The 24,667-nt window shown below is 47.0% G+C and overlaps 1 protein-coding gene across 1 annotated transcript in view; it reads right to left on the bottom strand.

The window, feature by feature from the left end:
* The window catches only part of ADAMTS17 (ADAM metallopeptidase with thrombospondin type 1 motif 17), a 432,408-nt gene that overhangs the window by 134,554 nt on the left and 273,187 nt on the right, over nt 1-24,667 (bottom strand). Inside the window, exons 13-14 of the mRNA XM_045296468.1 lie at nt 20,723-20,889; nt 10,429-10,556 (exon numbers count right to left, since the gene is read on the bottom strand). Of these exons, the coding sequence (XP_045152403.1) occupies nt 10,429-10,556; nt 20,723-20,889 (295 nt within the window). The remainder of the gene's footprint in view (nt 1-10,428; nt 10,557-20,722; nt 20,890-24,667) is intronic.

The raw sequence follows: 24,667 nt of genomic DNA, 5'->3' as shown, positions 1-24,667 counted from the left end.
CTCTTGGAGGAAGTGATTTCGAGTCAAGAAATTTTATTACGCACCTTCAGTCTTTGTTTACTGTAGGTGATGTGTCATGCCCCCAAAGAAAGGGCCGTGAATGAAGCTCCCACTGGGGAGGCGACCCCTGTTGCTTCCGTTCTCTGTAACCCTTGAACAAGAACCATCGTCGGCTCCGGGTTTCTGGAGGGATATGGAACAGGACGGCAAAGCAGCGAGGAGGCTAGTGGCTGGACAAGAACCCTTGAGATGGGGATTCCTGAAGGAAGCCAGTGTATGCCCGAGGAGTCCTTGTATTTGCGCAAACCCATCACAGCCTCAGTGGGGCAGCACTATCAGGACACAGGTCTCATCAAACGGAACACCTTCAACTGAGGGCCTGGCAGTCAACTGTGCTGAACTGCCAATTGATCTTCACTTGAACCTAAGCACAGAGGTTACACTTTGATCCCGCCTCACCCAGAAGACTGAGACAAGGACGCTGGGTCTTTCTAGAGCCTTGCTGAATTGCCAGAGGCCAACTGAGTGCTGTGGAAAACTGCCTTGTGATTTCCTTCTCTTACCCTACCCAGCATTTTGTTTTAATTAAAGAAAAAAAATCTGGTTGGCTAGAACTTCATTTCCAAGAGCAAACATATGCTCAGCCCTGACTTCAAACTGCTGCTAGCTGGCCTCATGACTAGGATTGGGTTACACCAGTAAGTCAGCAGCCAGCTTCTCCTCCCAAATAGTATGTTTTAGATTGGAGTCACCAGGCAGAGGCTCGAACAGAATTACAGATTCATCTATAAGCCTCTGTGTCCCCGTTCGGAAGGGGAGAATATTCATCTCAATCAAAGGTGGCTATGAAAAGTACATCTCTAGTTTGAGATCGCAGTCCTCAGGCTCCATTCCTAGAGTGGGTGACAGCTAGTGGGGGGGGGGGCATCTTCCTTCACCAGGATGGGCAGAACCTGCGGGTCAAGGGCATCTTGAGCACAGAATGCTGCCCTCAGTTCCTTTCCCTTTTGCAGGGCCTCTTCCCTTCCCTTCAAAAAGAAGATGGGGAGGGAGAAATTAGGCAAGACTGGCTTCCTTCCACACTCCCTCGTGGTGGGAGATGTGTGGAGCCAGGTTCAGGAGGATTGACTGCAGGGGAACGCTTCTTCCTGGGGGAACACAGCACCAAGTGCAGAACTTAAGTGCACTACCATCTCAAGAGGGCTTCTAGGGTCAGATTTACAGGGATGACCAGGGACTGCCTTTGAAGTTCACTCTTGGGAAGACATAGTACTGGGACAGTTGTCGGTGCTGCCCACTCCACTTGGTGCTATTTTAGGCTCCATCTGGTCTGAAGGCTGGATATACAAACAGAAACTCCCCGAGCAGAACAAATCTGAAAACTAGTCTGCGAGCAAAAGGGCAATAGCCCAATAAATCTGCTAACAAGGGCATTTTCTTCCTTTGCTACAGTCAATGCAAGCAACATAGAATGTTCTTGGCAGCGGCTGGAGTTGTTTTGTGTTTTTTTTTCCAAATGGAAGCTACAATAGGATTCAATTCAAGCCATTCATTCTCACTGCTAGGAGAACTTTAAAAGTTGTATTTATAAAGGCTGCTTTTCCAAGAGAACCAGTCGAGCAAACCTAAGGAAACTCCAAGTACTAAACTCTCTAAAGTCTTTCCACATTAGCCTCGTGATCCTTGGCGGTTACATTTCTACCAGCACTAGGAACTCCCATTACCCACTTCGGAGCTAGTAAAGCAAGCCTGAGAATGCCTAGCTTGTGGTGGCAGAGCCCTGTTCAACTGACTGCCTCCTGGTGTGTGACACCAATGTGTGTAGCATCACTGCTCAGTGGAAGAGTTCACCACAGACACAGGTGTGGGGAGCTGACAGTGGCAAAGGGTTCTTTGATTAGAGATGTTGACCCGAGTGTTAGACGCTACTATTGTTAAGAGTTGGCTCAGGCTCATGGGACCCCATGTACAACAGAACACAATGTTACCTCCTCCTGTGGCATCTTTATGACTACTGGTATGCTTCAGCCCATTATTGTCACGGTGTGTTTTGAATGCCTCCCAACTTTGGGGTTCATCTTTCAGTACTACATTGGACACAACGTTCTTCTGTGATCCACCGGGTTGCCACTGTGTAACTTTTGCAAGTGGATGGCCCAGCCTTTCTTCTCAGTCTTAGTCTGGAAGCAACTCTGAAACCTGTCTACCAAGGTGACGCTGCTGGAACTTGAAATACTCGTGGAATAGCTTCCAGCATCACAGCCACCACAGATGGATTTCCCAGTTGCCATTACCTCAATTCCAACTTACAGTGACTCATGTGTGACAGACCAGAACTGTGCTCTGCAGGGTTTGCACTGGCTGATTTTTCATAGGGGGCCAGACCCCCTCCCTCCTGGCTCCCACTGAGCATGAGGTACCCATCATCACGATGACCATGTGGAATGGACTCAGTAAGTACTTGCTGAGTGAATGAATAAAACCCACCTTGTGTGCTTTCTGCTGTGTTTAGACCAACCCCCTCATGGCTGTTCACTGTCCTTCACCTTGACTGCTAGGTTTCCACATTAGTATGTGTAACTGACCACTCTCTGTCTCCCCTCCAACATACCATATTGCCTCTTGTCAAGCTGGGCCCTGGGGAAATTGGAAGACATTTTGCTTTCCTGAAAGCATTCTCTATACTGCACTCGTTGGCATCTCCCATTGGCAGTGGCCCCCTCCCCTAATTTGCTATAGTTTAATTTGGTGATATTTGAACTAGAACTTTATTGTACAGCTTGTTATGTTTGTTTGTTTGTTAGTTTCTCCTGGTTGGGAGAAGAGTCACTTCTTCCTCCTTCAACTTAATAGCTATCATCCAACTACTACAGCATTTGACCTCTAAGGTTGGAAGGAACCCCTGCTTTCTTGTTTTAATTTCCACTGAAGACTTTTACTTTTTGATTCCAATCCTGTTTTGCTAAACTACATATTTTTTCCCCGAATTGATGCATACAAAAATACAAGGTATTTGAGTTTTAATGTACCTCAATATTAGTTTATCTTAGCAAACTCTCATGTGTGCATTCTGGACCTGGACTCCTGAAATGATCTCCATTCTCCTCCAAGTGAGTTTGTCTTGAGCTTTCGGTCTATGGAGCTGCCTTTCTTCAAATGGCTGGTGAAAGCCAGTTAATTATTCATATTTAAGAATGAGAGGCAGAAAGACAGAGAAGCAAGGAGGCTGACTATGAAAAATCGACATTTGAGATCGACGTTGAGATGGCGTTTGTTGTGGGAAGGCTTTGATTCCGGACTAGAGGCTACTCTAAATTCCAGAAGAATTCTCTAAATTTCTGCCTTCGGAGTCTCTCTGTGGTGCGGTGGATGGGCCTGGAGACCATCCCACCACACTGAACCCAGCCCCTCACCTATCTCAGCGTGCTCAGTCAGCTCCTCACTTGTACCCTTTGAAGTTTCCCTAAGGAACCAGTCTTCTTTTCATGTCTTTGTACTAAGAATCCTGCTGTTACAGTTATGGCTTCCTTGGCTTCAATCCCACAACGATACCTCCAATTTAGAGACTTCTATAGAGATTTAGTCAGATACAGGGCTTACAGGGAATTATTTCAGAATTTCAAGCACCATTATTAAGAAGAGCTCAGTATCAACAACACACAAGGTAGGGATGTCAGCTACAAAAACAAAACAAAACAAAAACTCACTGCCATTGAGTGGTTTTACATCTTTTTGAGGTTTTAAATCTTTACAGTGCAGATAATCTCATTTTTCCCCTGAGGTGCAGCTGGTGGTTTTGTGTTGTTGACCTTGTAGTTTAGCAGCACAGCTTGTAACCCACTACGCCACCAGGGGACTCCTCAGTGTCAGCTATAAGGCCTGAAATAGGAAAAGGTAGTTGCCAACCACAAGGTCAACAGTTCAAAACCACTAGCCACTCCTCAGAAGAAGGATGAGGTTTTTTACTCCTACAAAGATTTACAGCCTTGAAAAACCACAGGGGCAGTTCTACTCTGCTCTACAGGGTCTCTCTGAGTCAGAATTGATTCAATGGCTGTTATTTTTGGGCAATCAGGAGCCCAAATATCAAAGTTTGGAACATTTTCCTGTGTGCTCATTACTCCTTCTTTAGCCAGGAGTACCCTGAGGGCAGTATCGCCTCCAAGTGCAATTCTTACCTTCCACTAGGAGATCCGGGTTTTATTCCTAGCCCAAGTATCTCAAGCACAGTCATCACTCATCTGTCAGTGGAGACTTGATTGCCACCAAGATTCTCAACAGATTTCAGCAGTGATTTACTCCCTAAAACCAGCTGATCAAAACCATATGGATTACAATGGCCTCATTTGCAAGTGATCATGGGGATGGTACAAGATTGGGCAGTGTTGCATTCCTTTGTAGAGGGGCTGACTCAATGCTACCCACCAACAGGAGCACCCCTAAGAACAAAACTGTGGTCTCACAATTCTCCCAAATTCTTATTTGATCTTGCCACAGAAAGTGGGAAGCCAATAAATAAGTTGATAATAAAAACAGCCTGTTAAACAAGCTCTATGAAGTTAAACAAGTGTCCGTCTAACAGAGAAACAGCAAACCCACATGGAAGAAGCACACCAGCCTGTGCCATCATGAGGCATTGATGGGATCGGGAAACAGGCATCAAAAGACCCCAAAGAAACAAACAAAAAACATATTGTTGAGAATAAACAGGGTTGGAGCAGAGACCCTCAAACCATCTGTAGACAATAGGACATCCCTCACCGAAGGGTCACAGTGTAGCACCGATGAAACACACAATATCCCTCTGGTTCCTTGAGGCTTCCTCACCCCCCACTATCATGACCCAGTCCTGCCTTCCACTTTGAGCTACACTGGTACAGATAAGACCTCAGGACACATGGGACCCAGTTCAGATAAAGCCCTCAGGATCAAAAGTGAAAGCAGCGATACCAAGAGATGAGGAGTAATGTGGGGAAAAGAGGAGAGGAAGGAGGAACCAATCATAATGATTGACACAAAACTAGCATCCCTTCCCCCACCCCCAGAGGGGGACGAACACCAGAAACCATGAGGAAAGGAAGACAGTGGTCGATGTACGATATGAAAATTATAATAATTTAAAATTTATCCAGGGGTCACGAGGGTGGGAGTAGGGGAGGAAGGGCAAAAAGAGAAGCTGATACTAAGGGCTCAAATAGAAAGTAAATGTTTAGAAAATAATGATGACAACATATGTATAAATATGCTTCATACAATTGATGTATGGATTGTTATAAGAGCTATAATAGCCCCCAATAAAATGATCTTTAAAAGGGGGGGGGGCTCTGTATTGCATATTCACTGGAGAACTAAAAACAGAATATGCCCCAACATCCATTTATCCATTTTTTTCTTTTTTCCATATGCAATCAAAGGCTCTCACAGGTTAATCAGATGGATCCTTGTGCTGATGATACAGGCTTGAATACATTATGCTTTGGTATTTATCAAGGCCAGGATACATAATAAAGTTATGGTCTAAGGAAACATTACCCAAGTCAGATGATGTTGGTTGCTAGTGTGCATCAGCAAAGAAAGCATTAAAGAGCAGCCAAGTATGTGTGGATCCGTTCACAGCCCAACAGGTAAATCCTTAAGTCAGCAAGTCTCCACCCACCTCACATCAGTAGCTCAAGACAGAAGTTATGGGAATCAGAGTTATTGTCTTATTTTTGTTTCTGGGTGCCAAAGGTAGTAATCATTAATGGTGGGGTGATATAAACAGTCTGTACTTGCTGCAAACTGAAAGGTTGGTGGTTCAAATCCATCCAGCAGCATAGTGTGAAAAAAGCCCATCAGGCCGGTTTCTACAAGATTATGACCACTGAAAGCCCTGTGGAGTCCAGTTTTACTCTGTCCCCAATAGGGTCAGCATGAGCTGTTGTCAACTCCACAGCAGTAGGGAATGTTGATTCTGCCATCTGTCAGTGAGTTGTGTTATGGTCAATTGTGAGTTGTGGAAGCTATGGCACCAGTATTTCAAATACCAGCAAGTCCAGGGGAGCTTCTCAATGCAGACTGTCAACCAACACTCCCAAATGGGCACATCAGAACACTGTCTGACTTGCTTGTCTTATTAGGAAAGACCAATTGTTGGAAGAAGATATTGTGTTTATTCGATCAGAGGGCCAGCAAAGGTGAAGTGGATTTATAGACACAAGGATCAACTCAAACATCCTGGTAAACCAGGCAGTGTTTCGTGATGTTGTATTAGGGTTGACCATATGTCAGCATGGACCCAGAAGCTAACAATAACAATGATGTTTATTGCCAAACTGCATTAAGCATGTGTTATGGGCTAAGCACTCTACTACTAGCAGCAAGGTTGGCAGTTCAAACCCCTCCAGCGGCTCCCATGAGAGTGACATGGTCATCTTCCCACAGAAATATTCGAACCTAGAACATTCTATGAGATAGCTCTTCTGCTCTGTTACATGCGTCAAGGTAAGTTGTAAATTGACCAGAAGACCCAACAACAACATACTTTGACTGTGATCTTAACTGGAAATCGTTTTCTTTGTTAGGTAAGTAAGGCGTGTGGGATGTGTCTTAAACCAATCTTTTCTGAAGTACAAAGGAACAGATTAGGTGTGGAAGAAAGCAACTCCAGATGGGAGAAGAAAGACTCCAGTCCACAAAAAGATTGCCAAGGAACCAAGGAATACAAACTAACAAGAGGACAAGGGACTTCTCTCAGAGTTAATAGAGTCAACCCCAAAAAGTCAAATCCTGGGTGGAGTTCAACCCATGGAGATACTATGAGGCAGATTAGAACTGTTCCACAGCATATCCAAGGCTATACATCTTGAGGGAAGCAGATTGCCACATTTCTCTCCCACGGATTGGCCATTGGGTAGGAAGTGTCAACCTTTCTGATGGTGGCCAGCCACTTAAACCACTGTGTCAACGGGGCACGTTCCCCTGGACTCAGATGTCTAGCTTCCTAAACTGCAAGAAAATACATTTCTGTGACTTAAAGTCACACATTTTTGGTACTGTGATATAACAGCATAAGGAAATTAAAATATCACGACTATAATAATTTTTTAAAATATATGTACTTGCAAGTGGGCAACGGTTAATCTTTCAAATATCTCTCTTAAGAAAGAGCAGTGTTAGAAAACTCCAGATAGCATTTTTAGCTTCCTTAACAAAGCAAGTTATTTCCCAAGTTTTCATCCTGTGAGGTGCTTGCAGGAGGGTGCTGTCGCACCTCCCTGAATTGTGCAGGCACCTCTGCTAGCGCTGGGGAGCTGGCTTGGAGGTGGATCCCAAGGGGAAGATCGGGGGACAAGAATCAGAGGAGCCAAGGTTTCACTAATTGGCTGAGCAGCCTTCCTTAGGCATCCTGAAAGATGCCATTCTTTGTACCTTTGTGTTCTAGGGCCCTGTCTTGAGGGTCATTGCCAATCTTGCTGCAGTCAGTCTCTGTTGTTAGTTGTCTCACTGTCAGCCTCCAACTCATGGTCATCCCACGCACAATGGAACGATATGCTGCCCAGTCTTGAATACTCCTCAGCGAGGCTCAGACGGCTATGATACATAAGGTTTTCACTCGCTCAGTTTTAGAAGTAGTTCCTCGGGCCTTCTGTCCCGGTCATCCTTGACTGGAAGGTCTGTGGAAGCCGGTTCAGCATCATGGCCAATACACCCTCCCTGACAGATGGGCAGTGACTGCATGAGGTGCCTTAGCCAAGAAATGCAGCTGTGTCTGCCTCGTGGGAAGTGAGAATTGTATCACTGGACCACCAGTGCCCTCTTAGGCTCATTGTACCAGCCAACAAGTGCAGTGATGCTGGTGGTGGTGGAGGCGTTGAGATGAATCAGGGGAGAGGACATATGCTTCAAGGTCATTCCCATCACACTCAAGGACAAAGCCACCTCTGGTTCAATGGTGACCTGAGGAATTATTTGAATAAACTCAGAGCTATTCAAAATACCCTCTAGAACAGTGGTTCTTAATCTTCCTAATGTCACGACCCTTTAATACAGTTTCTCATGTTGTGGTGACCCCCCCTCACCATACAATTATTTTTGTTGCAACTTCATAACTATAATTTTGCTACTGTTATGAATCGGGCGCCACCTGTGAAAGGTTCGTTCGAGCCCCCCAAAGGGGTCGCGACCCACAGGTTGAGAACCGCTGCTGTATAGCATCTCACCACTGCTTTATAGGTTTCTCTTTCACAGCACAGGAAAAGCTCCGTAGTTGACAAAGATGTGATCAGAGCGAAGGTCACGGAAGGTCGCACAAACTCTGGGCACTGGAAGCTGGACTTGTATCCAGCGAGCCATACAGACCGCGCTTGCCAGCGGACTCGGGAAAGGCCTCCGTTTAGCGGGAAGTGCTTTCACTTAGGAAGCTCCTACTGGAGGCATGTAAGGCATGTGATAGCCGCCCTAAAAACTGAAAGGGAGCACTGCGCTCAGGGTGCCCCATGTGGGAGCGTCACCGAGGGAAGAAAGAGGTGCTGCCCGTGGCTGGCAGTAGTTTAGGAAGACGTGCCATCAGTGACCCGTTTTCACAATGATGAAGGATGTACTCATACTGCCCAACAGACAGGACCCCCCTTAGCTCCGAGTACCCTCACCACCAGTCACTACATCCGTCTCGGGGAGGACAACTTATGTGCTTCCCGCCACACCGGCCTGTTTGATAATGAAACCAGGCAGAGCTGAGGGACATGGATGAGCTTTCCCCTGAAATATCCAAGTTTGGGGCTGATTAGGGTTTTGCAGAAAATGGCCATTGTATTAAGTCTGGAACAGCTTGCTTCAAGAATTATCCTGGAAATTACCCGGTGTCTATGTCTTCTGCTTTGACCCATTCAGCCACACACTGAGTGTTCACTACTCTCCTGGTATCAGGAAGGCAGAGAGCAACCTGGCCCGAAGGTACCATGAGCCTGAGCACACGGGCTGCTCTCTGGCTCAACTGCAGGGAGATGAGGATTCTCTGTGATATTTTCTGAAACAGAGCGGTAGACATGGGCTTGGAGTGCCCATGTTGGAAGGTGTGGAAACCTTGAAGTATCAACGGCCACCTGGATTTCAGAAACTGGTTTGCCAAGAAAACCAAGAGGCTCCTGAAACATCCATGAGTGGAGGGTAGTTAACAAGTGGGGATTAGTTAACATCTGAAGAAAGGCTTGATTGTCCTTCTCTTGTGCCCTGCTGGCACTTCCAACTCTGCTTTGCCTGCCAGCTGGCCCACCATCTCCTCTCACCTTCGGTGGGCTCCTTTCCTATGGGCACAGGCAGGACAAGGGGCAGGGGTCGGCCATTAAGAGGATGGCCCTGGGGGCCTGCAGCAGTCTCCCACGCTAGCTGAATTGGGTCATCAGGAAACAGGTCACTTTGGACATGACCCAGGGTGGTAGCTCCTGTATCTCATCATCCCTAGTCTCTTGACTCGCCACCCAGCATTGCTGATGCAGCCTCAGCACGTCTGCAGGATGCTTCTTCAGTCAGCACCAGGGAGGGCCAGGAGGGGGAGCACCCTGGGCCTCTTTGTCATGCAAGTGGAAGCGCAGACAGAGCTTGAGTCTCCTCCCTCCTGCCCTCCCTTTTACCTGCATCTTCCTCCCAACTCCCCTCTTTGTCTCTCTGTGTTTCCTTTTCTTCCTCTCTCCCTCCACTTCCCTTTGCTTTTTAAATGACATTTCTACTTTTTAAATGAGTCCCAGGAATCCAAAATTAGGAGGGTTCTGGAGACAGTATTTCGGTGGGTGCAGTGCTCCCTAAGAACCATGAATATTCACCTTGTTGGGTCTTACCTACAAAGGAATCTGCCGAGCTCTCCTATTCCCTTTGTATGCAAACAGAATATCACTTCTCCGAGATCATATACATCCAAGATCATATGTATACATCATATACATCCAAGATCACATACATCCAGCTTCTTCTTTCTTTACATTCTACTTACTTTCTCTCTTTACCATAATGTTTTACCTAAAAACTTACTGCCACTGAGGCCTTCTGACTCATATTGACCTTATCGAAGGTTTCTAAGACTGTCCATTTTTATAGGCAGTCTGCCTCATTTTTCTGTGGAGCGGTTGGTGGGCTTGACCCCCCAACCTTGCCATTCGCAGATCAGTGCCTCATCAACATTCTCACAAGGGCTCCTTCATGATATCTAAACTACTTTAGCTTAATTAATGAATTCTTTTGAGAGGATAAAATGCCCTCTACTTTCCACTTCCTCAGCTCCTGGTCGGGCAGAGACCCCGGTGCTAGCCAGCTGCAGGGGCAGCACCACCAGGGCCTTCTTAAGAAAACCCACTCCCCAAAGGGCTCGGAGGCCACAATGCCCACCACAGCTCACCATCAGGGAGGAATCCCCTTGCCCAAAGCCCCCAGTGAGTCACAGGAAGAGCACATCACCTGGCACTTGCCGTGCACGCAGAGGTCTGTCTCGTAGGGCCCGCAGGGGGTGCCATCCAGGACCCTGTCAGCCACCAGCAGTGGGGCCTCCTTGCCGAGAGGTAAGCAGTAGAGTTCACAGGGCTTATCTGGGGAGGGAAAGGTAAGTGGATGTTATGAGAGAATGAGGAGATGGTCACGCACGGTGCAGGCGCAGGTATGAGTTGGGCAGTCCGATGGGCCCCAATAAAAGGTAACCAGCATGCCACCCCTTGCTCACCCAGTGGGTGGCAGAGGGAAAAGACATGCAGGGAAAGGACATAGCTCAGATTAGCAGGATTCTAGGGGCTTCTTTCTCCTGGTTTACTCCCAAATTGCTCTCCTTTGCAAATATATACCAATTCCCTTGCCTCTAGGCTGGGGAAACATTTGGCAGCCTCTGATAGGCGGAAGACATTTGAAGGTGGGTTTGGGAGCAGCCCTGAGTGGCGGTAGGTGCAGAGGGAAAGAAAAAGGATTCAGGAGGTCTTCATGAATTTTGCTAAGAAGCTTAGTGTCTCCCTGCTGCTAGGTAAAAGCTGCAGGCTGCGAAATGTGGGAAGAAGGTTCCGAAAGAATTCAAACAGGGTGAAAGCAAGGAAAGGGAGCCCAGGGGGCCAGAACAAATGAGGGCCACATCACAGGCAGGGTGCAAACCACCGCTTCTGCGCCCTCTGAAACAGTCCAGTGCCCAGAATGCACCTTTGCCTAGGTTGCTCCACCAGCCTGGCTGTTCTGCCCCTACTTGGCCTTCGGGGAAAGTCCTTTCACCTTGGTTGCTTTTTTCCTCTGTTATCAGTGACCGAGATGGTCGCAATATACATCTTTCTGTAGATTACAAGCCTTTCACTAAGCCCCTTCCAATAGCCTGTGCATCTACAACTGTTTGAGTAACTCCCCGAGAGCCAGCCGGCTCTCCTGAGACGCCTTGCCACTGCAGTCTGAGGGGGTGGCTTTGTTGTTAGATGCTCTCAAGCTGTCTTGGACTCAACTTGGTCACCCATAAACAAAACAAACCCTTGTCCGGCCCTGCGCCATCTTCCCAATTATAGGGATGCAGACAAGAGTGTTTGTGAGTCTCCTAATCTAGCCATTGACAATTTGGAAAACATTCTGTTGTGATCCAATGGGTTTTCATTGGCTAATTTTGGGGGAGAATATTGCCAGGCCTTTCTTCCTTGTCTGTCTTAGTCTGGAAGCTCTGCTGATACCTATCTACCCCAGATGGCCCTGATGAAGTACCAGTGGCATAGCTTCTAGAACTGTAACTGCATGCAACCACCACAGCACAACAAACTTAGACTCTACTCTGATAGACTGTTCTTCGTCCCTTTCAAGCTGCAAAAGCTGATTGGACAGTGAGCGCTGCCAATGCAGAGATCACACTTTTATCCATGTCCTCACGTCAGGCTTGAGATCAGGCCTGCAGAAGGACTCACTAAACAGGTTTAGACAAACAAGTGGATTTTGAATGTCCCGATGGAACTATAAAACCGAAATATATTCTTTTCTATCCCTTTCGCCCAGGTCACTCAGTCCTAATGCTGACTCTAGGATTATTTTACAAAGGGAACCGCCAAAGAGAGAAGCAAGTTTGTGTCACCTCTGCTGGCCCCAGAGCCCCACCTGGAGCCCTCCCCAGTACAGGTCCGCCCGGAGGTCGGTGGGTGAACAAGTCAGGACAGAGAGGTTTGGGCAGCAATGTGACCTCTGAGCTCCAAGGTCACATCCTGGCTGGGGCAGAAGCTTGGTCTTTCCCAGCATGCTGAGGCTTTCATGACTGCATGGCATTCATGGAACCCCCTCTGAATTCTGCTGGCACCAATCTTATGCCGCCTGCTGGCTCCCAGGCCTGGTGGGAAAGCCTGTCCCAGGAAGCAGATGAGGAGGAAGCCTCAGGGTGTGGGCTAACATGTCTGACTTAGTTCATCCAATTACCCTTTACACTCGCCTATAAGCCTAGTTTTTCAGCACATTTTTAAAGGCCGTTTTTGTGATAAAATTAGGTGCCTCGGCTGATATTTGGGCCAGCTTATATTCGAGTATTTATGGTAGTTGAAGGGGAGAAAGAAAAAAAATCTGTTCATGAAAGTAGATTCGAGGTTCTTAGCTTCCCAGGCCAGCAAATTGAAGATGTCCCTCATGAACCCACCCCACAAACAGGCCCCCCTCTACATACACGGTCCACAGGTGAGCACAGGTGAGCAATGAACAGTCTCTAGGGTCCCAGAAATTCCACTGGTAGGATCTGGCAAACTAAAGATGGGGCAGGGTGTGCAAAAATCCAGGAGGAGGGTCTGACTTGAGATGCTCAGAGGGCAGAGAATGCTCTGGGAGTGACTCCGTATCATGCTGGCAGGCTGAGATGGTTGGTCCCCCATTTCAGTGAGATGATCCAAGTAGGTGGCCAATGGGAGGGGAAACCTGGAGACCCAGATGCCACTGAGAACAGGTCTGGGAAGGGTCATCCAACAAGAGAGTGGAGGTGCTCTTTGGGTGGTTCTGAGTAAGCGTATGGTAGGAGGTGAGAGGAGGGATAGTCCCTCCCCAGCCTGAAGGGATCACCGAGCCCCAGATATGGATACTCTATATCCTGGGTTGCCCCTGGCATTTCACTGTAAGGAATGAAAAGTGGATTTTAATTACTATTAGATTGACATGCTGGCTCGATACTGGGAATCATCAAGCTTTTAGGATGATGGTAGCTGCTATGATTCAATTGTGACCTTCAAAAGATATTTTGAATACCTAACCCTTATATCTGTTGTTGGAAACAGGGTCTTTGAACATGAGGTCATACTGCAAGTTGGGTGGGTCTGAAGCCCATCTGAGCGGTGTCCTTACAGAAAAAGGAGAGGAAGCATAGAGAAACAAAAGCAATGACGTTACGCTGCAGCTGCAAGCCAAGGAATATCTGGGTCACCAGAAGCTAGGAGAGACAAGATAGGATCTAGAGGCTTCAAAGAGACACCCTGAATTTGGACTTTGTTTCCCAAACTGTGACAAAATAAAATTTTGCTCTTATAAGCCTCCTAGCTTGTGGTGTTTTGCTATAGTAGTCCTACAATTGACGCAGTGGTGATAGCGATAACTATATATAAGGATAACTATATAATGTATAGAGTTTCTACTACATGCCGGGCAATAAGCTAAATCCCAAATAAGAATTTCAGCTGAGCACCATCATTGGTTCTGTCCCACAGGTGACCTCATGGGCTTGCAGAATGTATGTACGTAAAGGGCCAGGCCCGCTCCCTGTCATTGCTCCTGTCTGTCCTAAGGACCGGTCAAGTCTGCTCTTGGTTGGTGAATTACAAAGAAGTTTGTCTACTTGCCAAGTGGAGACCCCTGAAGCCCGAGGCAGAACAATATCTTGGATACAGTTTCATGGGAATCCTGCTTTCACAGTGTACACTCAACTGTGAGCAGAGATGAAAATGGAATTAGGAGTTTTAAGGTGTGGGCATCAGGCCAATGAGGGCCTTTAGGTTCCCCAAAGGAGGGGACCTGACATCAAATGCAAGGGACTTAGGCCATGACCTCAGGACCCCAAAACATAGTGGGTTCACCTGTATTGACTCTCCCACCTACAATGCCCTTCATGACACAGCTGCCTGGTGATGCCAGGCTCAATAACGGTCCAGAATTGGGCTTCCTTCCACTGCCCTTCTTCTCCACTCAATCCCTCCGTTTTCTTTTAAAAAAACATTCTTCTGGGGCACCCATACTATCAAGGTATAGCATCATCTCTCCAAACAAGAAAACCTCAAAAGCACTGCTCCCCTGTCTGTGAAGGAGACTTGGGGAACAACAAAATAGAATCTCCAAATTCTAGCACCAAACTACTCAGAGTACCTTATTATTTTCTGAACATTTTCCTCTCCAGATTGCCTGAATTGGAGAAATTTCTAAAATAAAAGACCCTTGGAAATACCATGGTTCCAGGATTCAATTTTGAGCAGTGTCCACCCACTTAAGTCACTTAAACTTAAAAACACTCACTGCCCTCGAGTTGATTTGGGCTCATAGTGACCCTATCGGACATAGTTGAACTGCCCCTATCTGTTTCTGAGACTGAATATCTTCACAGGAGTAGGAAGCCTCATCGTTCACTATGGAGTGGCTGGTGGTTTTGAACTGCTAACCTTGAAGTTAGCAGCCCAACATGCAACCAACTACACACCAAGGCTTTGTCTTCAATCACTAGCAGCATGTTAACTGTTGTTGTTGGTTGCCATCAAGTCAGCTCCAACTCACGGGAGCGTCTGCCATCTTCATACCCACACTTCACTGGTGTGACTAAGAGTCCGGCTAGTGCATTGAGCGTTCCTCACTTTTGATGATCCTACGCGTTACCAAACACGATGGCCTTTCCTAAAGACAGATTTTCCCTGAGAGCATGCGCACACGAAACAAAACGAAGACTTGTTATTTATTCCTTCTGTCCCTCTCCTTCCTTGTTGACTTGAATTTCGAGGAAGTTTTGCTTCAGTAGAAGGGTCTCCTGATTTGAGGAGACCTTGGCACAAGTCTGCATGGTAGCAACGGGAAACTGAGTGCTCTTCCCCCTCCCTCCACTCCACCTTTTTTTTTTAATAAATCATTTTATTGGGGGCCCTTCCAGTTCTTATAACAATCCACACATCGATTTTATCAAGCACAGCTGTGTATATTCCATTTTTGTTTTTAAGGAGTGGGTTTCAGTTTTATTTTTTCTCAGCTCGATTAGTTTGTGCTTCCATCGGTCCACGGTGCATGCGATGTATTCTGCCAACACACTCCAATGCAGTGATTCCCCTCTGTCTTCTTCTGACATTTTGAAACGGCCGTGGCTTACGACAAGCTCCCCTTAACCATCACAGCGACCCCTTTGCTTTGCAGAACTTTCATGAGGGCCTCTGCAGCAGATATGCCCAAAGGATTAGTATTGACTCCTGGCTCCATAGAGGGGACTGCTCGTCCAAATGGGATAACATATTTAAGAATCTCCTTGTTTTCTCCCTGTATCATGATGTCACACAGAGGATTACATCTTCATAACTATTACACAGCACCATACCAACCCGTCCTCCAAGGAAAAGAACCATGGACCTCCCCGCTTGACTGACTGGAATGGGCTGAGATGAAATTCTGGCTCCTTCTGGACAAGCTGTGGTGGGTCCTGGAGTCCTACCAATTGGCTTATTGTCAAGTCTTATACTTGGGTGGGGGAGCCTCAGATGGGCGACAAGATCAGGGGCCTCATGATCCCATGAACCTAGAGTATTAAAGCTCTCTCGGTTGGTAGGCAAACGTGGTCTTATCAAGTGGACATCATTTAACTTTGAGGCTATCACTATGACTCATCTAAGTCTTTCTCAGTCCTCTATGGGACAGATTATAAGGCAGCTCAGCCTTCTAGTCTTAGAAGAGCCTGGCCTGGCCACAGAGATGCTAGGTTCAGCTGACTGGACCAACAGGAGCCCATGACTATAACTGGACCCTTCAGAGCCACACCTAGGAACATAGCTGCTGTTGTTAGGTACCATGAAGCCAGCTCCGACCCACCGTGGCCCCGTGCACAGCAGAATGGAGCACTGTCTGGTCCTGTGCCGTCCTCACAATGGTCCCAGTACCCGAGTCCCTTGATGCAGCCCCTGCGTCAATCTATCTGTCCAGGGCCTTTCTCTCTTCCACTGTCCCTCCACTGTACCAAACACGATGTCCTTCTCCAGGGACTGGTCTCTCCTGACCACATGCCCAAGCGTGTCAGACAAAGTTTGCGGTCCTTTCAGCTAAGGACCCTTCTGGTCTCACTTCATCGAGAATATGGGTCAGTTTGTCCTCTCAGTACTTTTGATATTCTTCTTCAGCATCACAATTCAAATGCATAGATTCTTCTTTGGTTTTCCTTATTCAATGTCCAATTTTCACACCCATCTGAGGCAATGAAGGATACCATAACTTGGGTCAGGTGCACCTTAATCCTCAAAGTAACACCCTTGCTCTTTTATACTCCACTAAGGTCGTGTGCAGCAGACTGACCTAATGCAATAGGTCTTTTGATCTCTTGACTTCTGCTTTCATGAGCACTTACATATTTGCATACGGACAGGTTGTATCTGCTTATGGTTGGCAAATCACTAAATTTATATTTGCCTAACCACAATTCTGAAATTCAAAAGGCTCTTAGAACGTTTTCTTATATTTGAAGCCAACACATTTGGCAGCACAGCCAGGCTTGGGGCTCTTGGTAGTGTTTAGTGTCACCTCATCACGAGCGACTTGGGAAGAGACACCAGTGTGCCTGATGAGGCGGGTTGCCGTGGGCTCTGCTGGGCATGTGAAGTGACAGGTGTCTGATGCACTGTGGAGACCTAACACTTGTTTTTGTTTGCTGCCGCTGAGCTGTCCCCCGGCGTATGGCCCTGCGAAACACACAATTGCTGCCTGATCCTGCACCCGCACCAGGACTGCCTGAGAGTCAGACTCCTGTCATCACATCGAGGAATTTCATTGGCTGATTTTTAGAAGTAGACCACCTTCTTTTGTTCACAGTCTATCTCCATCTGGAAGCTCCACAGAAACTTGTTCAGCACCGTAGTAGTGTGCAAGCCTCCAGTGACAGACATTTCCACACACTCCTGGCCACAAAGGATGTCGGCGCTGCCTGTGGACACACTGTAAGAAAGCCACTTTGCCAAGGTAGGCATAAGAAACTCAAGGACACGGAAGTGGAGGTTAGCCCCTGACAGTTTTCAAGAACAATAGCCCAGACACTTTTGTGGGCACCTTCATCCTGGCCCGTGGGTCTCCTGGGCCGCATACTGCATCGCTGTAACTCATCCCCTATCAGCAACTCTGCAGCTTCGCTGAACGGTAGCCAGTGACAGCAGACGATCCCATCCTCCTTCCCTGAAGGCTCAGACCTGGAGCCCACCAGGAACCCCGCCCTTGCCGCTGTGCCAGGCGGATGCATCACCATGCTCAGTCCTGGCCTACACAAGCCAGCTGGTACTGCTGTGGGTACATGGCCTTTTGGTCTGGGCAGGGAGGCCTGCACTCCTGCAGGTTTCCACTTACAGAAGGTGCCACAAGGAAAGGAAGGATGGGGTGGACTTGGCACGGAGCCATCTAAATGGTTTCCGTCTGAAGGGCTTCCCACTTTGAAATATTCTCTAAGGAGGCCATTCGTCTTCTTTTTGGAGGTAGTATGGATTTGTGGCCCCAAATCCTCCCTTGGAAAATCTATCTCTGTAAGATTTTTTTTTAATAATGAGAAAAATAGAAAAAGTATAGGTTTCTTTTTCTTTAATTGTGCACCACTACCCAAAGAATTCCGCAGTGATAGCAATACTATGAATAGGGCAGTCATAATGGGCTTCCCAAGAGCCCAGAGCTCAACCACAGGAATCATTCCTATCAGGGCTGAGCTATAATTGTACCTTCTATAAATGAAATTTTTAGAGGAACAGTTGCAATCTGTGTCTCTAACCTCCAACCCCACCCCTCCAACTTCAGAACTGGTTATTTATTATTTTGCTTTAACCTTTTGAAAGGAACCTTTAAAAACGGTTGGCCTCTATGTGTAGTTGAGAAAGAAATACACTCAAATATGCAAGCAGTCAGGACAATTCCAAGCAAGAGAGAGGGACTATGTTAAGCGAGTCTTGGAAAGCCCGGAACGTGGGGTCTTTCCTTCAATGGCAAAATAGGCACTGCCCTTCCTCTCTCCTACTAATGAAAGTGGCACGTTTTAGATCAAAAGTGATGGCCTTACGGCTGCAATTACTTACCACTCAGGCAGAAAGACACGATGGGCGAGTTAGTATAAAGACTGTCTGAGCCCAGTGAACTCCCCAGATAGCTGAATGTGTGGCTTCCTTCAAGGAGAGTCTTGGCACACACAATTCCAGCCACTGTGATAATAAGGGAACTGAGCTCAGAGATCCAAAAGCGGTTGGAAAGCAAAATAGAAGCATAAATGGGGCTTGGAGAAATCAGTGGAAAATAGACATTTAAACAGGATTTCTGCCTTGAATCAACAAAGCCAGGGAGTTTAGAACTGAAACAAACGACTAGGAGAGAGTAACAACAAATCTCTGAGTGGAAATGAAAGTCGGTGAGTCTATCTGAGGTCGAACCTTTCCTTGTAACTGAAAATGGGAGAGGATGCAAGAGTGGATTTAGAAACATCTTTACCCAGGGCTCCAGGGATAACAGCCATGCACTGGGACAAAGCTGCTCCCCTGGGAAGCAGCAGGGCTTGCTGGGGTTACCTCTTTCGTGATTAGGGGTCTGGATATGCAGACACATGTGGAAGCCTCCTGTCTCCTCCAATATCAGACTAACGGTCACGCAGAGGGAGGAGAGGGCCATGTGTGAGCGTGTGACATCAGCTGCGCATGTCCTCACTGGGAGGCTCGTCTTTCTCTCTCTGGAGGACAAGCCTGGGGAATCCAAACTGCTCCTCTCTCAAAGGTAAAGATCTAGGGAATGGCTTAATGCTGTGAAATGATTCTATGGTGATATGGATATGTATTATTTATTACTAACAAGAACACCCTGCATCCTTTTGTCAGATTGCTGGACTCTGGTGGCTTGTGAATTGCTGTGATACTGGAAGTTCTACTTCTGGTATTTCAAATATGGGAAGGGGTCACCCAAGGTGGATAAGACTGAATCCAGATTAGAGATTAAGGAAGACTAGGAAGAAAGGCTTCATATTCTACTTAAGAAAAGTAACCAACAGAAACCTTCTGGATCACAGTAGAGCGTTAGCTGACTCACTTGCTTTGGCTACGTCATCCTGTTGCAGGAGGACAGTATGTTAAGTGAAGCCGAGGGCCAGCAAAGGTCAGGAAGACCCTCAGTAAGATGGACTGGGACAGCACTCTCAATGATGGCCTTGAGCAGGCCAGTGAGTGTGAACATATCTCGGCACCAGGCCGCGTTTTCTTCTGTTTTGCATTGCTCTCTGGGAGTTGGAATAGACCTCATGGCAGTTGTCTGTCCATCCACCGCTCCATGTATCTACCCACCAACGTGACTACCTATCTACCTATTTACCTATCAGTCTAAAGAAACAATTGCATAAAGTCAGGCCCAAGCTGATGGGTCAAAGGATTGACCCAGTGTTCTCAGTGACATTGTGAATTGCTGTGAATTGCAATTCTCCCTACTCTCACCCACTTAGGCACAAGTGAGCTGTCACAGACTCTACGGGTTTCTCTCTGCGCTACCAAAGTAAAACTGGTTACAGGACAGCAATGGAAGGTCTGGTGGAAGAACACCATTCTCCTAACAAATGCTTTAGGGAAGGTTTAGAAGTCAAGCTGGTCATTCTGTTCTTATGCAAAGTTGTTTCCCCTGCATCCATTAAGTCGTGCTTTCTGTCTTGAGGACACAGGCCTGATAAGCTGGTTATTACTTTGAGTCCTGTAAGCTGCCTGAGCCAGCTGCTTCCTCTGCTCTTGTCAGCTGCAGGAGTGTGGGTATGTCCTGTGACTTCTCTGAGGCTCAGAGTGACCGTTTGTTTTGTACATTATATGAAATGGTAAATGGAGAGCTACCCTAACACAGTGCCTGGGTCAGGTCATGCTAAAAAACAAACAAACAAACAAACAACAACACCCCCCACCCACCCAAAACAAGGGCAAATGCTTGTTGACCAAGTTTATGATGCACACTCATTTTCTGAAGATAAAGAGAGTCTGAGGTGTAAAAAACACCAAATCGGGTCTTACGGACTTACTTAATCTTATCTTCAATACACAAACATTACCAACCCCATATTTACATAACAGACCACATAGTGTTGAGTCAGCCAGGAGAAATGTCCAAATCTGTACCACAGGGCAGGATTTTTTGTTTTGGTAGAAAGTTCTTAGGAAGAAAATGTGAGCATCAACACTGTACATGAAACAGCATGCACCATGCGCACGCACACACACACACACACACACACACACACCTGCCCTGCTCTGAAAGAGGTTTGCTGTTGTCAATGTGCGCAGCAGCAGCCAGCCAGCATATCTGGTTCTTTGAGACTCTGGGTCGGGGGTGCACCTCAAGAACCTGAACCTGCTCTACTCCCTGCCTCCACAATAGCTTTTGGGAAACCTCAGAGAGCTGGGTCATTCAAGTTCAAGCCCACTGTCAGTTTATAGCGGACTTGGGCAAGAGGCTGGATTGTCCTATTCCTTTTGGGTGTAAAAGGTACACCATGAGCTTTCCTAGAGGTTGCTAAGTTCCTGGAGGAGGAGGAGGAGGAGGGAGAGATGCCAAATATCTTTACCATCAACCACCACTGCAGTGAGCAGGCCCTTCCTCTTGCTGCTCAGCCGGTCATGGGTCTGGCACTGTTGGTCCCGGAAGCTGGGCAGTCCCTTGGGGCAGGGCAGGTTCTCACAGGCTGTGTGTTCCACGCTGGTTCCCAAGCAGTGTGCTCCTCCAGGCCCAGGGCTAAAGGGAAGAGAAGGGCGGGCGTGCATTAGCCAGGTGGTGATGTGGAAATAATAGGTGCTCTGTTTTCCCTCTTTGGCTAGGAAAGGAAGGGGCTAGAACAAGCTTTCTAATGAAATCCCCTCTGCTCCCAGACAGGCTATATCTCAGACATCCCCAATCCCGGCTGACAGCCTGGATAAGTGAGCCATCCAAGCAATAAGCCTAAGAACCATATATCAAGGTCATCTAGAAACAGGATACAGCGAGTGTCAGTTCAGCAGAGTCCATGAATCTTTCTTTTTGTATAAGCTTAAAACTTGGCCATCTGGAACACCAAACTTCCCAAGGGGGATTTCAGGTGCTTTTTAGTCTGTGGAGAGGGGTCTTTTATGAAATGAAGATGTTTAAATGACTCTTTAGTATACTTCTCACCACCCATTTGCCAGTTTTAATACTGTGATGACTTGCATGTTGCCATAATGCTGGCAGTGATGCGACTACCAGTGTTGCACATATCAGAAAGGTCCCCCATCGCGGACGGGTTTCAACGAAGTTTCCAGACGAATATGTACTAGAAGGAAAGCCCTGATGATCTCCTTCTAAAAGGTGGCCAACATAAGCTCTAATGATCACCTTGGATTGTGCGATAGCGTGCCAGACGATGATTCCCCTAGGTCGGAAGGCACTCAAATTGGACAGTGGTCACAACGAGGAGTGAGAGTGATCATGATGCAGGCATAGCACAAAGTCAAGTTTTAGTTTTGTGCTGTATGGGGGCACTCGGAGCCCATCACTGATAACAGCAAAGCATCCTCCAGAGGTCAATAAATTTCAGAACAAATAATAAATAGCTTTCATTTCTTTTACAATGAAAAGATTCAGCATTATCCCTTATCCACAGGCTTTACTGAATTACTGAATGGAGTTAATAAATAATTTCTGAGAGTCAAAGTTTGTGAATGGGACAACATTCTATACTAGAACGGGCATTGTATCGAAGATGAGGCAGATGGAGCACAATGAGGAACGAAGAACGCAGGGAAGTCCAAGTCTCTCCAAGGGTTTTTTGTATAGCAATCAAAATGTCTCTTGGAATCCTTTGCCACAGAGTGAAGGCCAGTTAGATGGCATCTCTGCCCTTTTCCCTGGGGGAACACCAGGCCTCATAGTCGATGGCCTGGTCTGTGTCCAGAAGCGTTGGGTGTAGGACAGTGACCCATGAAGGTTGCTGTTCACTGGCAGCGTCCACATGGCTCAGGGGCACTGAGGGGGATGGCAGGACCACAGTCCAGGCTGGACCACGTTGAGGGTTTCCCAGCTCTTTTGAAAGGCCCACTGTATGCTCGCCTCAATGACTTCTTTCAGCACTGTGGTACCAAGATCAGGATGTTGGAGGATGAGGAGAGTTTTGTTTTCCCTGCCCTTTTTGTTGCAGGTCACCATGGGAGAGGAAAGGACACAAATTGCAACTGTTCTGCTCAGTGAGTTTTCACAAACTGCACACACCTGCTGGCAGGCTTCCCTGGCTAGTGCCAAGAGTTGTCATGTTTAGAAGCATCTCAGAAAGCCTCGTGACCTGCTTTTGAAGAATCAGGGCATTCTGACACCCACGAGGTCATTCTGAGTTGGAGTTGACAACTGGTTTGATTTTATTTGGCTGACATGGTGATACTTTTCACCCATTAACTGATTTCCACTGGCCATTTCTCATGTTGAGACAATGAGGCTATCCAGTGATCAGTACTTTTGGGCAGAGAGACAAAGCAGAAGATAAGAGACCAGGATTTGGCAAACATTACTGTAAGGGGCCAGGTAGTGACTATTTTAGGCTCTGCAGCCCTCTGGTCTCCGTTGTAACCACACATCCCTGTTGTTGTAGCACTAAAGCACTAACAATATAGACAACACGACTCCATTTGAATAAAACTTTATTAACAACAAAAGATTTGGCTCATGGGTCATGGTTTCCAAATACTGGTCTATAGAACTACTTTGGGGAGATTAAAAAAAAAAGCAAAGGTGCCCCCTCTGACCTTTTCCCTACCTCTTACACATTAGGAAATGATTCCCTTTCATCTGGAAATATATGGGGATTAAGCTTCTGGTGAGTCCACTCTTATCATAGACCAGTTGTGCACAGCCTTGCTCTCATGCAGACAGCATTGGAAAGTGGGTTCTTGCAGATGCGGTTGGGTTAAAACTTACATCTGACCGTTTGATCTCCCTTTTGGCCCATCTAAAATTTGCTCTACTCTCTAATATATTCTGCTTTCTCTTTGATTGAGGTTTTCCTCTGCTTTACTTTGCTATTGTTGTTAGGGGTTTGTTTGTTTATTTGGTATGTTTTTCTGTGTATGAAATCCAGGATAGTAAATGTATAGGGACAGAAATGACTGCATGGGGGTAAGGCAGAGAAGGTTGAGTGTGTGTGGAATTGGGAAACTAACAGTAAGGAAAAGAAAGAAGAAAATGTTCTAAAATTGATTGTGATGATGGTTGTACAACTTGTCTTACTATGACTGAATTATTGAATTGTATGATATGTGAATTATATGCCAATGAAACTAGGAAGGAAGGAAGGAAAGAAACAGGAAGGGAGAGGGAGAAGGAGTGAGAAAGAGAGAGGGAGAGGGAGGGTGGGGGTGGGGGAGAGAAACAAGAAAACTACTCCCTTATCTGGGTACAGGAGGCCTCAGGAGATTGTTGGTGCTGGCTGCTCTAGAGAGACGGACTTAGAGTTCTGATTTCCAAGTTAAGCCCAGGAGATATGTAAAATCCCTAGCTGGTTTATGGGCTGTAAGATCAGAAAGGGGGGCCTCATGCTCTGTTTGCTGCCTAGAGTCCCGGGGGCAGCAGGCCTTAGAGAAATGATTACCTGGTGTGTTTAGGCACATAACACTCCGAGGGCCTCATCAGGTCCCAGAGTCCAGGACATATGTGGCAGATGTTCAACAACCACTTATTGAATGGGTTCCTACGCCACACAGCATAGCATGCAAGAGGTGCACACGGGCTGGTCCTGGACAGCCTGTATGGACCCCTCCTAGGGACACTTCCACAGCAACAGGTGGGAGATACAGTGTAGGTCAGTGTCCAAAGGGATACGTGTTTTCCCCCAGATTGTAAATGCAGACTCTAGGAATCGAGAGTAGGAACTCCTGAACTAACTGGGAATCCAATACTTACGGGAAGAGAGTTCAGAGCTATGACTCAGGTTGTTCACTAGACAACACGAGAAGCTGACTTTCTTACACACCTTAAACTGCGATTTGTTTCTGGCTTATAATCCCGTCTTAGACTCGTCATCAGGCTCTGTGTTGACAACAGATTGGTCCTTCTCCAATCGTTCTCTCCAGATTCACATGTTGGGCAGCAGTTTGAAACCACCAGCTGCTCCAAGGGAGAAGGGTGGGGGCAGTTATAATCTGTCCTATAGGGTCAATACGGGTTGGAATCCGCTCAATGGCAGAGTTTGTTTGTTTTGGGTTTTTTTTGGCGGGGGGCTATGCTTGAAAGCAGGCAGTTGAGGGAGAGATTCAATGTGGCATGAAAGAACTCCAGGGTCCAGTAGAAAACAGGCCTGCGAGGGGCTGTCTATATCTGAGACACCCTCAACAAGTCTCCCTCCACAGCTGTTTATCCATCTTTCCCCACAGCAAAGTACCCCCTTCAAACTCCCATCAAGTTCACTACCTCATTTTTCCTATTTCACACTGCAAATCCTCTGCCCACCCTGGGCCCACCTCTTCCCTGCAGCTTATTTTACTTTCCTTCCTGGAGTTTGACCCGACAGCCT

Source organism: Echinops telfairi, unplaced genomic scaffold (genome assembly GCF_000313985.2).
Source record: "Echinops telfairi isolate 266 unplaced genomic scaffold, ASM31398v2 ScPeMD7_7409;HRSCAF=8447, whole genome shotgun sequence".
Classification (NCBI taxonomy): domain Eukaryota; kingdom Metazoa; phylum Chordata; class Mammalia; order Afrosoricida; family Tenrecidae; genus Echinops; species Echinops telfairi.
Note: the sequence above shows the minus strand (reverse complement) of the source record. Positions and strands in the feature narration are given on the sequence as shown.